This window comes from Panthera leo, chromosome C1 (genome assembly GCF_018350215.1).
Source record: "Panthera leo isolate Ple1 chromosome C1, P.leo_Ple1_pat1.1, whole genome shotgun sequence".
NCBI classification, from domain to species: domain Eukaryota; kingdom Metazoa; phylum Chordata; class Mammalia; order Carnivora; family Felidae; genus Panthera; species Panthera leo.
Window position 1 is genome coordinate 200,940,425 of NC_056686.1, and position 19,192 is coordinate 200,959,616.

At 53.5% G+C, this 19,192-nt stretch overlaps 1 protein-coding gene across 6 annotated transcripts in view; it reads right to left on the reverse strand.

The window, feature by feature from the left end:
* TNS1 (tensin 1) overlaps positions 1-19,192 on the reverse strand; it is a 202,466-nt gene that overhangs the window by 38,629 nt on the left and 144,645 nt on the right. For all 6 annotated transcript variants that reach the window (XM_042950109.1, XM_042950112.1, XM_042950111.1 and 3 more), the window contains one exon: positions 3,823-5,418. In XM_042950109.1, the coding sequence (XP_042806043.1) occupies positions 3,823-5,418 (1,596 nt within the window). The remainder of the gene's footprint in view (positions 1-3,822; positions 5,419-19,192) is intronic.

Below are 19,192 nucleotides of genomic sequence, written 5' to 3' on the forward strand. Positions count from 1 at the left end.
ACCTAATTGGCAAGCCCAGTGAACTTCTCCCAATCCTCTTCCTCATGATCCCTCTGCAGTGACACTGCGAACCCCCCACCCCTCCCCCTGGAAACCCTCTACCGTCTTCACTTCTGCGGTGACCCACTGTCCCTGTCTTCTCTCACTGTCCTGAACATTCCGTCTCAGTCCCCTTCCTCTCTCTTCTCCTCATGGCCATCTCGTCCTACTTTTCTCTCCATGCCCCCTGACACAGAGATCTCATCCATGCCCAAAGGTGTGACCTACATCTTTGCGAGGATGACTCCAAAATCAGTAGTTTTTCCACTCTTTCAAGCTCCAGTTCCAAATGTTTAGCTGTTTTCCATACATCTCTCCTACCTGCAGGCTCACCGTCACCTCCAGACTCAACATAGGGAACACTGGCATCTCTGTCTCACACGAAATCCACTTGTCCTCCTAACTCTGGGCTGGTTAGTGGAACTAGCATTCTGCCCCTATTCGTGGAGCCTCAGAATAATCGTCGACGTCTTCCTCTCCTTCACCCACTACATCCAATCAACTTGTAAATGCATTGGTTCTACTCCCGCGGCGTCCTTGACACTTTTCTTTTTCAACTCCACGGTCAGCATCTTAATGCAATCCCCCAACCCAGTCTACCTAATAAGCAACTACACCTCCTTAACTCAAACAAAGTCTCCTCTTTTGCACCCTTCCTGCCCAGATTCACCAGCTACATCTTCCTAAATTACAGCTTTGATCATGGCTTTCTCCCGACTAAACACAGTCATGGGTTCCTACATTGCCACCAGGTAAGATTCAAGCTCCTTGGTCTGGTATTTTAAGACCAACCAGAGGCAGGCCCCAGGCTACCTTTCTTGACCTCTCACACTACCTAAATTGCTCTCAACCTCCTATATCCATCAAACACTTCTGCCTTCGTGTCTTCACTAAAAACCCTCTCTCTCCTATGACCCCACCCACTTTCAAACTCCTACTCATCTTCTAAGGCTCTATCTAAAACCCACACGCAACTCACTCCTCAATCTCTCCAGCTGATACTGATCTTTCCTTTTTCTTCATTCCCACAGAACTTTCCCCATGTCTCACTTATTAGGAATGACTTCATTTTAAAGTTCCAGTCCTTTTTCCCCTTACTAAACTCCAGACTCCTTTAGGGATAAGATTCACACCTGATTTCCAGCATGCACTGAAATCTCTACCTCTAGAGACATCTGAGATCAGTCCAGTCACATAATCAGGATCATACGGTAACATGAACTCGACAACTCTGGCTTCTATCTCTTTTTCCTGCCTTCTTGCACTGGCTAGGGTATCCGATACAATGTTAAATGATAGCAGTGATACTAGGCATGTTTATTTTGTTCCTAGTGTAACAGGAATGCTTCTAACCTTTCACACGAAAGTGTGATGTATGCTACAGGCTTCTGGTGCCTACCCTTTATCAGGTTAAGAAAACTACCCCTATGTTCTCTGAGATCCAAGCTTAAATAAGATAGGAGGACCTGTCCGATCAAAGTGGAATGAGCCAGGGATATAGTATTAAGGTACAGAGGAGGTATTGAGCCTAGGGAAGAAAAGGCAGACCTGTGGGAGAAAAGCCAGGAGAAACCAGATCAGGTTCGTGGCCATGAAGAGGCTCTCCCTCGGGTCTAAGCTTCCTGAGTTACTCACGCTGAAGCTTACGTTCCAGCTTCTGGCAGAAGAATGTACAAGAAGCAGCAAGAAGCGGTCCTGGTCTATTCCCTGACTCCCATACTGTTGCACGCGATGATCCTGACAGTGCATCTGTACCTACACAAGCACGTCAGACACTCTGCAGGGCAAACAGGACCCGCTGACATAGGAAATACTTCCATGGCAGGGCATGAACCAAAGAGGTCCCTTCATGGCCCTGGGGACCAAACGTATCTGTCCTCTCTATGCATCTCATCCCTTCTCTGACTGAGGTAGAGAAGAGGAAATTAGGGTTGGAGACAGAGATGCTGTACCAACGACGTCTCTCCCTTCCTGTGACTCCTTGGCAGCCAAAGCCTGAGCAGCTAAGGATATGGATGGTGACAGTCAAAACCTCAGAAGCCGGCAGGAGAGAAAAAGGCTGAGGGGAGACGCACTATAAGATGAACACACTTCTGGAGCCATTCAGGTATGGCTTCCTTTAGGGCAAGCTCCAGGAGAACTACACAGAAGGGTTTTCTGGTGGGGGGGTAGGGAATTCACTCTGTTTCCCCAGAGAATCTGCCCCCCAGACCCTATCATTAGGCTAGAGGGTTACCATTCATCGGGCCACCTCAACTCTGTAAAATATTAAGAGGGCCACATCCCTCTCCCTTGACCAAAATCTGTGACAAGGAAGACAGGGCCCAGATGTGGGACAAAGCAAAAGACGGCAGCCCCCTGTGGACCACTCCATAAAGCATTTCACGTCTAGAGCTATAGAGCTACTCATCCTGTGTTTGACTCCCCACTAAAAGCAATGATGTTCTCGTGGGCCAGCTCTCTAGGCGAGGTGAGACCCTGATTACCAACTTCCATGGTGTAAATACTTTCATGACGGCCAATTTGAAGTTGCTGACAGTGGAACTTGGGACTGTGCTCTCCTCTGAAGTACAGCAGGGCATCTATGCCTCCACACCCCAATCCTGAACCCAACCCAATAGCCAGCTGGCCTGCCCTCAGCTACTTCCCCAAGCCCACTGTCCATCCCCAGGGAGGGTGTGTCCCTCTCTCCTACAGCTGGCACGGTGACTCAGCTTCCCCTAAATTTAGGGAAAAGGGTGGAGGGCAGAGTCAGCCGCCCAGGCTCCTCTTCTTCTCCCTGAACTCCCACCACCCTGTCAGCTGAGGGGCTTGGCACAAGATCCCCTAGCCCCAGTCTCTAGTCCATCCCCGCCCAGCCTTACCTCCACAATGAAAAACACCCCCAGGATTTCCCACCCAGTGTGGCTGCCACCATGGAATGGTCATAGGCTTAGGCCATTAAGAAGGAAGGGAGACCTTCTGGTCCCTCCCAACATGACTCTGCACACTCGGCCATTTCTTGCCTTTATCTCCCCAGTGAGCTCTCTGGTCACCCCATTCTCTCTCCTCTCTCCAGGAAGATGAGCCCATTCTCTGATAGGAAACAGAGTTTGGTTCCTCAGTGCCTGCTTCTCATACAGAGCAGGTCCAAAAGCCAGGACTAGCAGGACAGTTGAACAAGAAGGGGACCTTGGCCTCCCCACCAAAATGAGACATATCTTGAAAGGACCCACCAGGGTTGAACACTCGGGTAGAGCCCAAGGCCTTTAGGACACCCTTTCTATCTTTGTTATGCCTCTGAGTCTACAGAGGTCTCCCTCCAGCCTTCTCCACACCTTCCCCCTGGGAACTGAAGTCTGAGGACAGCAGGCAGTTGCAGAAAGCATCTTCTCTCTGCATAGAGAATCTGTACTCCAGCCCCAAAGTCACCACTTCCAAGAAACTTTCCCTGATTGCCCTAGGTGGTAAGCCTTGCTTTCCCTCCAGCTCTGGGGCTTTGGTCCCCACCTCTGTCACAGCACACGTTACATTCCTGTGTAGCTGTCCCTTAACTAGACGGTAAACTCCCTGAAAGCAGGAACTGAAAGACACTGATCTTTGAATCTCAATGCCTGGCTTACAGCCTAACAGACAACGAATGCAGGAAGGGACGGCTAGGACGAGGCTCCTGACAGCCTCTCCTCCAGGTCCAAGCGGCACCTGCCAAGGGGCGACGGCTGTGCCTACACCTCCTCCCCGCAGCGAGACCAACCAAGACCAAAGAGGGAAGGGGAGGGGATTCCTAAGACTGATGGCTCTTACCTGCTACCCGGTGGGCCACCAGCCCCTCCAGGTTCAGTGGCTCCTCTTCTGGAGTGCGGGAGGGGTCTGAAGTCACCTCCTTTGGTGGGGGCTGAGGCTGAGCAGTGAGGCCAGGGAGAGAGGCTGGGGGCTGCTGAGGCCCTGGAGGGCTATGGGTAGTTGGCAGGAAGGCAGACGAGGAGGAGGAGGCTGGGCTCTTTGGACGGAAACTCTGGTTGGGCCCACCTGGACACGGCTGATAATCGTAAGGTGAGTAAGCCCTGCCAGGAGGGAAGGACTCCAGGGAAGCCCGTGGGGCCGGCTCAGGGGCTCCCAAGGAATGCCCACTGGGGATGTAGCCAGATCTGGACTGGGTCAGTGGATGGGGCTGACAGGAGGAGCCGGAGAGAGGCTGGGAGGACAGCGGGGAAGCCCCTGGCCAGGCCCCTGGGACACTCTGGGACTTGTGCAGGGGGGCGGCGGCCGTCGGTTCCAAATCCAGCATGAGCATGTTGAGTGTTTCGATGGACTGCTCGATCTCCTGCTGGGAGGCTGCTCTTGGGAACTCAGGGAGGCCGGGGATGGGGGTCTCTGCCAGCGGCTGGGGGCTGGGCCTGCTGGGCCCGAGACTCTCCAAGTAGGCTCTATCCTGCTGGCGAGGAGGGGGACGAGGCTGCTGCTGCTGCTGCTGTGGCTGCTGCTGCTGTTGCTGCTGCTGCTGCCAGGAATTCAGGCCCCTCTGCACAGCCTCCCGGCTGCTGCCCCCACGGGCCGGAGCTGGGGGCAACTGGGGCTCGGTTTCTGGAAAGGACTGAGAGCGGAACATACCGCTGGGGTCATGGCCATAGTGGGAGGTGGTCATTGGCTGCGGCCAGGCTGGGTGGGGCCCCTCCCGCTGGTAGCCGGCTAAACCCTCCTGTGCGGAGTAGGAGGGCCGCATGGGGGCCGTGTGGCCAGCGTGGGCAGGCACCGACCGGCTGGCGGACTCATAGGCGTAGCCCCCACCGTTGACCATAGGTTCCGCGGGATAGGGCTTGTCCAGACCGTTGGTCAGTGAGGACAGGGCCTCTGGGTAGCCCCCCTCGCTGGTGTTGGTGACCCCATCCAGGGAGGACAGTGTGCCCATGCTGCCCACGCTGTGCCCATCCTGGTTGGGCAACTCGTCATCCAGGATGTCGGTCTCCCGCTCAGATGCCAAGGCCCCACCGTTGACGTGAACCTGGGCCGGGACAACATGGCGGCCAGGGGAGGGCACGGCAGGGCCCCCCGCTGGGCGGGACCGGAGATGCTGGGTATGGTACATGGCGCCTTGCTTCTCTCTCTCTACGCCGAAGCCGCTGAGCAGACGGTCCAGCTCCCGCTTCTCCTCAGGACTCAGGGCAGCAGGGGCACTGGAGGGGCCAGGGGCAGGCTCATCGGTCTTGTCTGTTTTGGTGGAGGCTGTGGAGTTGCCGGAGTCACTGCTCACGGAGAGGGTGTGCTCTACGTGGTTGGGGGTGGCCGACAGGACAGGACGCGTGGCATTGACGGCTCCGGTGCTGCCGTGCAGGGAGTCCTTCTTCTTCACCTTGGCATACAGGCTCCCGTCCAGAGGCCCCTGAGTGTGTCCCACCACCTCTGTAAGAGAGCCGCGGGGGGAACAACAATCAGCAGACGTCGGTGGGAGGCAATGACATCTCCTCCCCAAGGAAAGGAGCCAAGAGCTTCCGTTCCCTAGACCCTAAAATCTCCTCGCACCACCCGAGATAGAGCTGAGGTCAGAGGATATAGGGGAAGAGGACAAAGGGACCCCTACCCCAGGCTCTTGGGCCCCAACACCCGGCTTCAGGGCCAAACAGCGAAGTCTAAGACTGGCTGGGGTGCTCTGGGAGCAAGGTGCCCCAGTCCAAAGCCTGGCTCTGGTATCTCCTCAGCTTCCCAAAGACCTGGAGGTACTGGGTCAAGATGGAGTTCAGCCAAGCCAGCACTCCCCGTGCTTTTCCTCTGAATGCTGGGCTCATGGGCTTCTGGAAAGGGGGTTCAGGGGCCAGGGTGGCATGGGAAACATCTTAGGAATCCAGAACACAAAAGGAGATGTTCTCATCCAGGAAGGGTGTCCCCTGTGTCATTTTGTCTGCACACAGCTCTGGCGACCCCATGAGCAATACTTTCTCTGAAAGGAAAGAGTGAGCGCTGGGTGGCTCAGGGCCAAAGGGCTGACTCAGGAACGAAGAACTTCCCCACCCAGAGGGACTCGGTGATTTCACACCCTGTACAGTCAGCAGCCCAGCTTCCAGCCCCGACACACACACACACACACACACACACACACACACACACACGCACACACATACACACACGCACAAGCACCTCCCCTCCCCTCACTCCGAGGCAGGCCCCCAGCTGGCAAGAAAAGAAAGTCCCCTCCCAAAAACTGCACAAACTCCAGCCAGACACCAACAGTCACACACACCAACCACACACGGGAAAACCAGACACAAAGACATCCAGACACAAACACACACCAGCTCATAATCACCCAAGTCGAACACCCAGCGGCCAAATCAAACGCCCTGGTGCGCTCTTGACGTACACGAGACAGGTGACCTCGAGACGCCAATCACCTTGCTAGGCACTTTACACACACATTATTTCTAATCCTGTGAGTCAGCGAGTTTTACACCTACTTTAAGGATGGGAGAAACTGAGGTTCACAGAAGTGAAACCATTTATCTGCAGATACACAGTATCTGGTAAAGCGAGGATTTAAAATCAGAGATTTAAAATCACTTAAAAGTCAATTAAAATACAACTAAATTAAAAGCAAAATTAAAATCAGAACTTCAAAGACCACGCAATTTCTATTATTCCACATTCTCGTATCTCACACACACACACGCACACACACACACACACACACACACACACACACACAGTAAAATAAACACATAAAAGGCAGCAATACCCAAAAATAAATACTTAAATTTAAAGCCACAATCATTCCAGAAAATACAAGCTCCTACCATGCCCAAGGATCAGCCCTCAGGCCAGAAGTGGCAGCCTCTAAAAATAAACACTCATACAGAAGCCCACGGCCAAAAACAAGTGATCAGACAACCACAAAACAGGAACATCCTGATCAACACACACACACACACAAACCACAGGCCAACCAAATGACGTCACCGGGAGCAGGCACAGAGATGCCGGCAAGGCACACGGTCCACACACACCCCCCGGGGGCTGGATGCTCTGCCCATTCACTTAACTCTCCAGAACCATCTATCTGTCCCCAGTTTTCCCTGGGGCTTTGGGATGCCGGCCGGCAGCAGGCCCCAAGCGATAGGGGGCCAGAGTGTGGCCACAGCCCTAGGCTCACAGGGATGGGGCTGGTCTGAATCAGACATAGGTCTGAATCTCCAGCGGTCTGCTCCCTGTGCCAGGTCCCCTAATAGTTGCTAAGACGCAGATACAAGCATGGCTGCCTCTTCTAAGTGGCCTGTCACCGTTCCTAAAGGTGTCGAAGCTACTAAAGGAGAGAGGCTGTCCTTCGTGCCATGTCCTCTAAAGAACTGGGCTCCTTGCTACACCAAATAAGAGACCCCAGCTGACTGCTTCCCTAGCATTGCCGACAAGGGCTCTCCTCCACTCAGACTTCCGAGGGTGGTGCCGTGAGAGTGGGCCCCTCGCATCAGTCAGAGGAGGCTGGAGGGCTGTCCTTCCTTCTCTCTGTGCCTGGAAAGCTGCTGGCACCAGTGAAACAGGCCCATTCCGGGGCCCTGGCCCCACTCTGCAGCTCACGCTGCGAGACGCCAGGTGCCTTCCGGGCCAGGGAGCTCCTGCATCCCCTGCACCTCCTTAATCCCCCCAAGTCCATGCTCATGTGGTCTGGGAAGTGGCGGGGACAGCAAAGCAAAGGGTGGTGTGCCCAGTACGCTCCCCATCTGCACTTAGGGTCGATGAGAACCGCTGGGTGCAAACCAGTGCAAACCTGTAAGTATCCTTTCCTTCTGGGAGAAAGTGGACCCACTCCTGCATCTCACTCGGGTTCATAAAAGAAGAGCTTTTGGCAAGAGAGCTAAGAGAGCGTTCCCGGAGGCAGGGAGGAAGAATTCACACTAATTACCACTACCTGATATCTCGTCCCTTTTGGCCCCTTCATTGATTCTGACAATGTCAAAATTAAGCTCATTCTGCCACGTAATCTACCCCCAAGGGGTCCACTGTTTGCAGCAACATCAGGAACAGTAACTGCCAGGCCACTGAGGCTGAGTAAGAAAATGGAAGAAGTAAAAATTGTTGAACTAAATCTTTTTTGCAAAGTAACAAACGGAAATGTCTATTGCTGTCTTCCAAAAAGGAGCCAGCTGCTTCTGACCACCCAGTGCTGGCTACATGTTCCGGGCTCTTCTGCACCTTCACTGGTCTTCCTTTTCACATCAGGGGGAGACAGTGAGGACACCCCAGACCCATCCCGGGTATGTCTAGTCCCCGTGAGGGTTCGCTGAAACCCCAGCATGTCAGCATGACCCCAGCGGAGGCACGCACCCCCGTTCCTTCTAAAGGAGATAAAGTGCTCCCCGCACCCCACACAGGTACACACATGCCCATCATTCCCTTCTGCCCATCCACCGTGGCCGCGTTAAGTGCTATTTAGCAGGACCACAAGAAGCCGGAACATAGCGCTGGTTTCAATCTATTAAGGCAGGAAGGGCAAAAGAGAGGCAGGCAGAGTAAGGAGGAGGGTGAAACAGAGAGCCAGAGAAGAGGGGCTTTAGAAAGGTGGGGGGAGATGGCTTTGAGGCTCTAAACCTGAGGGGCCACCAGATTCAACTCACAGTCCCAGAAGCCTCCAGGGGCATGACCAGTTTACGTAAATCCTCTCAGTTGAGAGGCTGCTGGGCATCCAGGGGCAGGGAGCAGGGGGCAGAGGAAGAACCTGCCTGGTTGGTGGGGCCGTGGGGACAGGAGGAACCTGTCACCGGCATGGGTGACAGTGGAACAGAAAGCTAAACTTCAGGGGAAACGCGAGTTACAAGCAGCCCGGAGTGGAGAGCTCTCAGCCCCAAGGCCAAGCCAGCCAGAACGTCCTGTCTCATGGGCCTTCTCCCTGGCCATTGCTCTAGGGAAGCCGAGAAGCCTGCAGTCCTTTCAAGGCCCCACTTGCTTTGTCTGACTACATCTCCTGGCTCTCCCCAGCAGCTGCTCCGAACCCGCACTCCACCCTCGACGCTGAGCTTGACTGTACCAAGAGGCCCTTATTCCACAGCGGCCGTACTCCAGATGTGTGAGTCACGCTTTTGGAAAGCCCTGAGGAAAATCCCCAGCTGACTTGGATGTGGACCTACTCCCTAGGCTCCTGCCAGCAGGCCGCGGAGGTGTGTGCGGTGCTAGGAGGCGCGGCACAGGCCAGGATGCAGGGAAGGAGGGACGCATCCATCCCGTACGCTTCAACCAGAATGAAAGAAACACGGGTGCAAAGGTGATACGGGTTTAGGGCAGGTGTTTCCCAATTTTGATGTTCATAAGCATCTCCTCCAGGGATTGGTTAAAAACATGTAGATTCTGGGGCCCCACCCCCAAAGATTTTCACTCATAGGTCTGGGGTGAGGCCAAAGAGCAGTGTTTTAGCTCTCCCAAGGTTCTGGGGCTCACACAGGTGGATAACATCTTGGGAAACCCTGATCCCAGTGGTCAGCACTTTGGACTCTGAGATTAAGGATCCTCACTTCTCTTACTCATGTCTAGTGGAGAAATTTTCTTGTTTAGATGTCAGGACAGATGGCCTGACCATAAAGAATAAAAGGTGCCAGGGGCACCGGGGTGGCTCAGTAGGTTAAGCGTCCGACTTCGGCTCGGGTCATGATCTCGCAGTCCGTGAGTTCGAGCCCTGCGTTGGGCTCTGTGCTGACAGCTCGGAGCCTGGAGCCTGCTTCAGATTCTGTGTCTCCCTCTCTCTCTCTGACCCTCCCCCATTCATGCTGTGTCCCTCTCTGTCCCCAAAATAAATAAACGTTAAAAAAAAATTTTTTTTTAATAACAAAAGGTGCCAGGCTGATCGAGTGCAAGAAAGAAGTTTCCTTTAGTGATGATTCAGTGAGGAGCGACCCCTCCTTGTGTAACCTGCAGACCTGTTTTGAATAGTGAATGATTTATTAAGGTTTTCAGGATGGGGCCTTTCATGATAAAAAGTCTTTTGGGTCCACATCCAGCAGAATAGCAATTCATTAAAATATATTGCCCAGAGCAGTGATGACGAACCCTTGTGGAAGAAAATCAATGCCGTGCCAATAGGAAGAGGCACCGTGCCCACCGTGGACACAGGTAGCTCAGAGGCAGACCGGGGCCCCCGCAGACCCAAAGGGAATCTCAGCTCCTTACACACGGGAGTGGAGCATCAAAGGCCATGTGTGTCCAAGAAGCAGGTGAGCTTTGGGGCACCCGGGTGGCTCAGTTGGTTAAGCGTCCAACTCTAGGTTTCAGCTCAGGTCATGATCATGATCTCACGGTTCGTGAGATCGAGCCCCATGTTGAGTTCTGTGCTGGCAGTACAGAGTTTTCTTGGGATTCTCTCCCTCTCCCTGCCCTTCCCCTGCTTGTGCGTGCATGCTCTCTAAATAAATAAATAAATAAATAAATAAATAAATAAATAAGAAGTAGGTGAGCTCTGACAAGGGCTGAGGCTAGGCCAAGAAGCAGCCTGGAGAGCAAGCTCTGGACGTGTTAACCTGTTAGCCACAGACTCTCCCTCAGCCATGGAGGGAGCCAGGCTGGGGCTAGGACCAGGGCTATTGAGAAGCAACAGTGTAAGAGCCAGAGGAGGGGGCTAGGTAGCAGGGAGGCCACAGAGATACGGTTCTGGAGAGAAGGCAGAGGAGATGTACCCCTTCCCACCCCACCTTTGTGCCAGATACACCCCGTTACTCCAAAGGATGGTCCCCATCTTAATGGCAAGTCAGCTTGCATCAACCATTTAACCACACAGAGCCCAGCCTCCAAGCCTGGTGAGTGAAGATTCAGATGCTCACTTGAAGGTTTGCTGAGTGACGAGACTCAGGAGCTAAGTAGCTAGAGCTCTAGTAAGCTAGAACTGGGACATACGGACACTATTCTCCTCTCTCTCTATTCCTCTTTACCTATTTTAACAGCTTCCATCACCCACAGAGTAAAGCCCAACCCGCCACTGCTGGACTGCCAGACCTCTTCTCATCTGGCCCTTGTCTGCCTTTTGAAGCCTCACCTTCGCTGTCCTCAATACTCCAAATACCCTTCAACGCACTCAATATTCATATGCTCTTTCCTCCTCTGGGCCTTGTACATGCTGTTCCTTCTCCTGTAAGATCCTTCCTTGCTTTTCTTCCCCAAAGCTCCCAACTTCCCTGGAAAACCCCTTTCTCCTCCTTCAGGTTCAGTCTGAACTTCTTTGTGACACATTCCTCAACCTAACCCTTTTCCCACAGCCCTCCAAACTGAGATTAACCTCTTCTCTGTTCCTGTTGCCTTCTTCAGACAACTACTCTAACACCAACCTCCCTACTGTTATCCATGTTTGTCCTCCCACTAAGGTGAGGACTCCTGGAGAAAAAGCCTTTGTCTCTCCCGACACACACCCCGGTCCAGTGCCTGGTTCCCAGAAGGTACCCTTCACAATATGTTCTACGTGAACAGTGCCTCTTGGACTTTAAGGCATAACCTGCATGGCTATACAGGACAGCTCTACAGGATGCAGTGCCTGGCACACATTATACGTTTCCTAAATGCTTCTTGCGTTATATTAAATAATCCAAAAACTTTTATATAGTCCTGTCAGCTACTGAGACACTCTTCTTCCACTGCCACCCGGGGACGAGAAAAATCAGAGGTTCAAGGTGGACCCAAGCTTCTGCCAAAGGGAAGAAGAAAGAGAACATCACGAGAGAGGAGTGTTTACGTGGTTATTAGCACCGGCTGGGCACGGTGGAGGTGCCTGTAAGCTGGCTGAGCCAGAGCTGGACCCATGGGGTCTCTCAGAGGGCTCCGCGGCCCTACTCCAGTCCAGTGGACGTTAGTTTTCTTAGGTAAGGACCCTTGGGGATAGCTGATGAAAGCCTAGACTAATTTCCAAAAAAATTGCACAAACACAAATGTCGTACCTAATTTCAGGGGGTCAACAGACCCCTCCATGTCCATCTATGACTCTTAAATTTAGATGTATGCATCGAACAGGGTGCTGCTTCTGGGGATCCCTCTCTGGCACCCAGGATTCCGCCAAGAATGCCAGGCTCTGCGAGAGATGGGACAGTGCACCAAAAGGAAAATCTTCTGGTTGGGGGAGCGCAGAGGGGGTCTAGCCCAGAGCAGCCCACTGAGTTGCGACCTGCCCGAGGAAGGCAAGGGTGAGGAGAGGATGGTGATGGACAGGGGCATGCAGAACCTCAGCCCCATGGCCCAAGCACAACCTGGGGTCCTCCTGAGACACCCTAGCAACAGTGGCAGGGATCTCCTGTGCCCCTGTCTGTGACAGCCTTAGCCTCCACCCATGCTGACCTCCCATCCTACAGCCAGCCGGGGACTGAGGCAGCCCTTTGTTCCTCCCAGCTGCAGAGAGCTCTGGAACATCTCCAGATGGAAACGGGCTTCCTCGGGGACTCTGAAGGTCAGCAGAATTAGGGTTGAAGAGGAGCACGCAACTCTCTGGAGGGGAAGCGCACAGAGGAGACACTGCCTCTGAGATGGCAGAGAACAGGCAACAGGTGCAGCCCGAGAGACTTAGGTCCACATTGGGAGGCGTCCGCGGAGGAGCACGGGCCCTCAGGCCCCGTGGGCAGGGACAGACGAGTCCACGCATGGCAAACAGACACCTCTCTTCTTGTTTCATAGCACTTGGAGGGAACCCACTACGTTTTCCGAGACTGAACAAAAGATCAATAAGATTCCTCTCAAGGCTGCTGTCAATCTTTTCACAGGTGGCTCTGTGCTCTGTACAAGCGACCTCACCAGAGATACCCACAAACCCGCCTCTGTGGACCCAGGGAGGGTGGGTGGCCACCTCCGTCATTCCACTGAGACAAGAAAGAAAGAAGGCCCAATGTCCAAGTGGAGGCCTGGTCTCAACTTCACCCTGTGGGCCTTGAAGGTGGAGAAAGTCAGCAGTCAAAGAGAAATTGGAAAGACAGCCCCTCCCACGGGCTGCTCCAGGAAGTTAGCGGAGCCAAGAGAGCTTTTTAAACGTCATGAGGTTTTAAGCTAAAGGGTCTTAGGGGATCAGTTACTCCACTGCCCACCCCTCAGTTTTCAGGAGGCATTGACACTCAGCAGGCTCAGCGAATCCCTCCCCCTCCCCCCCAAGGTCACCCAGCACAGAGAAGTTCGGCGCTCGTTCTCCTAACGGCCTTCAAGGTGAAGATGGCTGAAGTCTGGGGAGGGCAGGGGGACTCCATTCATGGCTGCACACCAAGAACCTCACAATATAATATATGGGGCTTCATCAAGCGATGATGATAGATGTGTCCCCAGGCCTTCCTCAGGAAGGACCCATGGCACTTTCACAGATACCATCTTACTGGAATTCCTCCAGAGAGAGGGAGTAGGGACAGAAAACTCAATCGTGACCTTTATTTCAGACCCGAGGGACCGGGGCCTGGATGATGTGTGACCTGCCGAAGTCACACGAAGGCCCACGCCTGTGGGGCAAACGTGAACTCTCAGGGCCAGCCGCTTGACTCCAGCCTGGCCGTCAGCTCCCACGCCAGGCACTATAAGCAGAGCCTGGCGCCCCCACTCCCTGCCCTCGGCCTATCCGGGCACCAGATATCACAGGCGCTCGGGACAGTAAAAATAGCACCCGAGCCCACAGCAACCGAAGTCCTTCTGCCAGGCCAGGGTGTCCGCCTGGACACTCAGGGATCCCTGGCCAGGAGGATGGTCGAGCCAATACAGGCCCTGCCAAAGTTGGGGGAAAGCCATGAATGGGAGCCCACGGGCGGCCAGCGGGGGAGTGGTCAGCACGGGGTGGGGGGGGGGGGGGGTGCCACAAAGCCCCGACCACAGAATGAGGGCGGGGGTGTCCTGAATAAAACATCCCACTGGGAATGTTTCGGGAGCTAGCCATGCCTCCAGTACATTCCCTCCACCCACCACCCCATTCTCATCCTCCGTGAGCGAGGCCAGCTCAGACACTCTGCCCCCCACCAACTCAGCCACCCCTCAGACCTGAGGCGGCGGCTTTCACTCGTCCCAGGGCAGCAAGTCCAGGAGGGAGGTGGCCACCTCCAAAGGCAGCGCGGCGGGCCACAGCCCCACACCGCCCCACGCGCTTCCCTGGTCCGGGTCCACGGCAGATCCCGGTCCACGAGCACAGAAGCCCCCCCCCCCCACACACACCTCCGGGTCCTACAGGGAGCGCCACGCAGGGACACACACAACTGCCCAGCAGACACTTACCCTCTGGACGGAGAGGGAGAGAGGGGAGGAGAAATAACCACTCCGATCTGATCTCTGCTCCTTGTGCCTCAAGTTTCAAATAAGTCCTCCATGGCTGCAGCCCCAAGGCTGTCTGTGTCCTGCTCGGGGCTCCCTCAGACTGTCAGGGGTGGGAGGAGCCAGTGCCGCCTGCCTGCCCGGTCCACACGCACCACCCCGCCCTCCACTCGCTCCCTCGCTCTCTCCCCCTCTCGGCCAGCTCTGCCTCGCTCTGGCTTGTAGGAAGCCAGTGGGATAAAACTCTGTCTGTAATTTCAGCCAGCTGGGTCCCCAGGGCTTCACTTATCATCCTGTAGCTATGCAGCTCTTGAATGACATCACAGTGGCTTCCCAAGCCCTCCACACGGAGCGAGGAGCGGCGGCCAGCAGCCCGGCCCAGCTCAGCCCCAGTCCCAAACCCATCGTGGCCCCAGTGCCCAGCAAAGTGGGAAGAGCGAGCCCGGGAGCAGAGCAGCCGGGATGCTAGGGGGAGAGAGGGAAGGGCCAGAGCTCCTACGATGGTATTGAGATTTATTTCTCCAAATTTTTCCACATTTTTTTCCATTCTCAGCAAATGAAAGGCAGAACAGATGACAACAATTTTCCAGCTGCTGAACAATAAGGTGGAAATCTTTTTTTTTTTTTTCCCCTCCCTCTCCCCCTCCTTCCCCCCAGCGGGGCAGAGTCTAGGAACCAGGACACTTCCTTGGCTTATAAAGGGGAAGAGAAAACAAAACAAAACAAAACACAAGCCCCCGTTCTTCCCAGAGGTGACAATAGTTCTGAGGAGAGGAACTGAGGTGTCACCCAGGCCGGTCTCTGGGAGGGGGACAGGAGCCCCAAAGTTACATTCTCAGTGCAGAGCTTTGGATTCTGGCTCAGCAAACTGAACGATTTATGAGGCCCAACTTTGGGAAGGCCAGTGGGCATCTGGCCCAGGATATTGATCCACCAAGGCCACCTAAGATGCCTCCAATTGACTAGCTCTCAATATTCAGCTTGTTGCAATCTATAAAGATCATGAAGAGTGGAGAGAATAACTTTTCAGAGCATCAGTGACATCCACATTCGACACCAAGCACCCAGACCTGAAGCAGGCCCCTCAGCCAAAACCACGAGAGCTGCCCGAAAGTCCCCACCATCATCCTGGCGTGCCCCCCAAAGTGCCAGAAAGTCCTGGTGTCCCTGACAGTAGGACACCAAACCTTAACTCTTATTTGCACCATGTTGGTGACTTATTTGCACATCAAGGGGATGTCCCAACTCTCAGAGTTGGCAAGACATGGCCTGGGGGCTGCCGCCAGGCCATGGGGGCTTCAGGGTTTGTCGTCTCCTTGAAGACCCCAGTTAGTTTGCAATCCCAGCATGCTTCTGCATCACCCCACCCCCGTGCCCAGACCTTTCACAGCCAAGTCTGGCGCCGCAGGCAGGCTCGGGAGGGAAGAGGCAGGAGCCTGAGCTGATACCTCAACCCTGGCCCCCTTCCCATTGCCAGCATCACTCTCTGGCTGCCTCTTTCTGAGACTAAAGAAGGAAAATAGGAGGAAGAACAAACATGGTACCAAATGCCCTGTACGCTGGTCTTGCCCTGTCTAACTGCATCTACAGGGATGAGACGGGATAGGCCCTTAGCCCAGTAACACAGACTTCACGGACACCATTACGAATGGAGAGGGGAGAAGTGAATTTCCAGGCCTCAGGCTCCAAACTGGAGGCAGGACAACTTGGAATTTTCCCAGTGCCGGGTTGTTGGAAGACCACCATCTGGACAAACTACTGCAATTACCCTCCTACCTCCACAGAGCCTTCTAGAACTAACCAACAAACCCCAAGCTCCTGAAAGGGTTAAGGTTACCCAGTCCATGGACGTTCCTACCCAAACTCCACCCACAACAGTGTTAACCTAGATTTTATTTGTATAGGATCTTCTTGTTTATCTGTACATGTGAATCCTACCAACATCATTTTTATATAATTTTGCAACTTTTAAAATAAACTTCATATGGGGCACTTGGGCAGCTCAGTCGGTCGAGCATCTGACTCTTGATTTCGGCTCAGGTCACGATCCCAGGTTTGTGGGATCAAGTCCCGCATCCGGGTCCACATTGAGCATTAAGCCTACTTGGGATTCTCTCTCTCTCCCTCTGCCCCTCTCCCTTGCTTGTGCACGTGCACGCTGTCTCTCAAATTAAATAAGTAAATAATTAATTAAAAACCTAATTTAAGCTCAAGTAGTTCTAAGCATCAATACCCATAGATACATACCGTATAAAATCTGTACCTTTTTTTCCTAACACGCATTAAAATAAATGCACCTAAAATCGTTTCATATATAATTGTCAACCTGGCCAACATAACCACACTTTGGAAACCACCGCACAAGTCCCTAGAAGTCACAACCGGATCCTACGGTTCTGTGCTACCTCTAGAGACCGGCTGCACCAGAAGCCCTGGGAGTTTTATAAAAACCCTGAACCCCTGGCCCCACCCCAGACCTTCAGAGGCAGAATTGTGAGAGGTGGGGCCTAGGGAATCTGAATTGGGAAACGCTCCCCAGCTGAGAACGCTAGGCCACCAGGTTTGGGAAAAACTGGTCCTCGCTCTGCTTAACTATTTTCAGCTATGGGGAATCTTACTATCCCCCCAAAATGCCCACTTCATCTTTAGATGGCTGTAACGGGTAGATTTTAGCACCCTGTTTTTTCCACTAACTGGCCTTATTGTGCCCGATGGCAAATTTCTGCCACACGAGAGCTCTTCAGATACTAAACGTGGTGCACATGTCCTCCTAAGTCTGTCCTTTGACAGGCAGTCTCTCCCCAGAACCCAACCTGGAGTCCCTGCGCCCGCCGTACCATTACCTCCCTTTGCTTGACTATCCGAGCACCCGTGTGAGTGGTTTTATCACTGGGAAGCAAGGGTCCCACAAACAACGCATGTAACTCTCTGACCTATATGGCCCCATACGCCTATCACCTCCCACGTTCTGGAAACCACACCTTTAATAATGAAGCCTAATATTATACCCAGCCCTTCTTGCTCATGTCACTTCAGCATCTGCCATGAACAGTGGCTAAGAACACAGGCTTAGGGGTCAAGCAGACACTGGTTTGAATCCAGACACTACCACTTACTAGCTTAGTGCAACCCTGGGCCGATTACTTAATTTTTCTGAGCACTGGTTATTTTATCTGCAAAATGGGTATATTAATATTTTGATCTCAGAAGGTACTGCAAAGACCGATGCAGTGCGCATACAGCACTCGGCACAGCACAGAACGCACAGAGGTGCTCTATATGAGGCAACCCCATATACACAACCACAACTATGACACCTGCTTCCTCCTCCCCCTTCCCTAACCCAGCTCCACCCTGAGCGGCACCTCAGTGACCCTAGCGCCCCGGGCCCAGATGCAGTATGCCCGATGCTTAAGCTTCAGGGCATATCACTTGGCCTGTCCTTTCCCTGCTCCAAAATCATGGCATCAAATGAAACAGTGATGCTGTTCAGCTAATTAAGTACCAAGACCGTCCAGTTTGGTTACTGCCAACAGCGCCTCTCCCGCCTCCAGAACTGGCTTCTCCATAGGACCATGAGGAAGGAGGAGGAAGGAGGGGCAGGCAAGACTTCGGCTGCCTTCACACAAATAGGAAAGTGCTTCCTGGAGAACTGGGCAGGGGTGTGGTCGATCTGGTTTGAAAAAGGATAGACTCAGTGTTACCATGCATTCTATTTAGGAAAAAACAAACATTTTTTTTCCTTAATGTAAACTGCAGAATAGAGCTACAGCAAAAATCTTTCTGGACAGGGGGTGGGGGAAGCTAAGCTTGAGATGTGAAAGCACTGTTCCTGCTTCCAAGGAGGCTGCGTGTCCCCTGCCCCCTGAGACAGTCCTGGGCAGGGCGGCTTCATGAAATATAAGATCTAGAGCAAGGATGTGACCTGGTGACCTTCTGGAGACCCTCAGACGCCCAGTAGTACTTGAGACCCCAGATTTGCCACATGAGGCCCGGCTAAGGGCAGCCAGCCTGGATGAGCCCTAGTGGTGGTCAACCCAGAGGACATCCTGAGTTCGTCACCCCCCCCCACCCCCCCCACACACCCCTGTGTGGTCCACCAGACTCAGGGTAAGGAAGTTTCCCACTGCTGCATTTTGGGTCAGTGCTGGAGCAGAGACTACCACCCAGGGCTCCCGGTCCCCAGAAGGAAATCCTCTCCACCACCAGAGAAGAGTCACACACGATGAGGGAGATGCCCCAAAGGGCACTAGGGTCCCTGTTATGTAAGAACCTCAAAGGTCGGGGAGCCTGGATGGCTCAGTCGGTTAAGCATCCGGCTTCGGCTCAGGTCATGATCTTGCGGTTCGTGAGTTCAAGCCCCGCGTCAGGCTCTGTGCTGACAGTTCAGAGCCTGGAGCCCGTTTCAGATTCTGTGTCTCCCTCTCTCTCTCTGACCCTCCCCCGTTCATGTTCTGTCTCTCTCTGTCTCAAAAATAAATAAACGTTAAAAACAAAATTAAAAAAAAAAAAGAACCTCAAAGGTCTCTGGGTCCCGCCATGCAAACAGAGTGGAATAATCGAGGGCAATTCTACAGCTGAGAAATTGCATTGCATTTCCATCCAAATGCAAATCTACCAAATGCTTCATCCCCTGCAGACGCACAGCTGGGCCAGCTGGACAAGGTAGGGCCTCTCACTCACACTGAGGGTTCTCCAGGGGGCCTCCCGCAGCCCCCTTCCTGCCCCGTGCTTTCTTTTCATTGCCAGGTGTGGAAGATCTTTCCCAACCTGGATTTTGGGAGGGGGGGGGGTGGTATTTTTCTTTTGTTTTTTGTTTTTTTGCTCGTTTTCCTAAGGAACAAAATGGCTGAGTGTTTGGGTTTCCGAGCAGCCAATCCGGGAACGGAAACAAGAAGCAGAAAAGAGTGTCCCCAGTGAAGGGCTGCTTCACACCCTACGAGCAGGAGAGGTA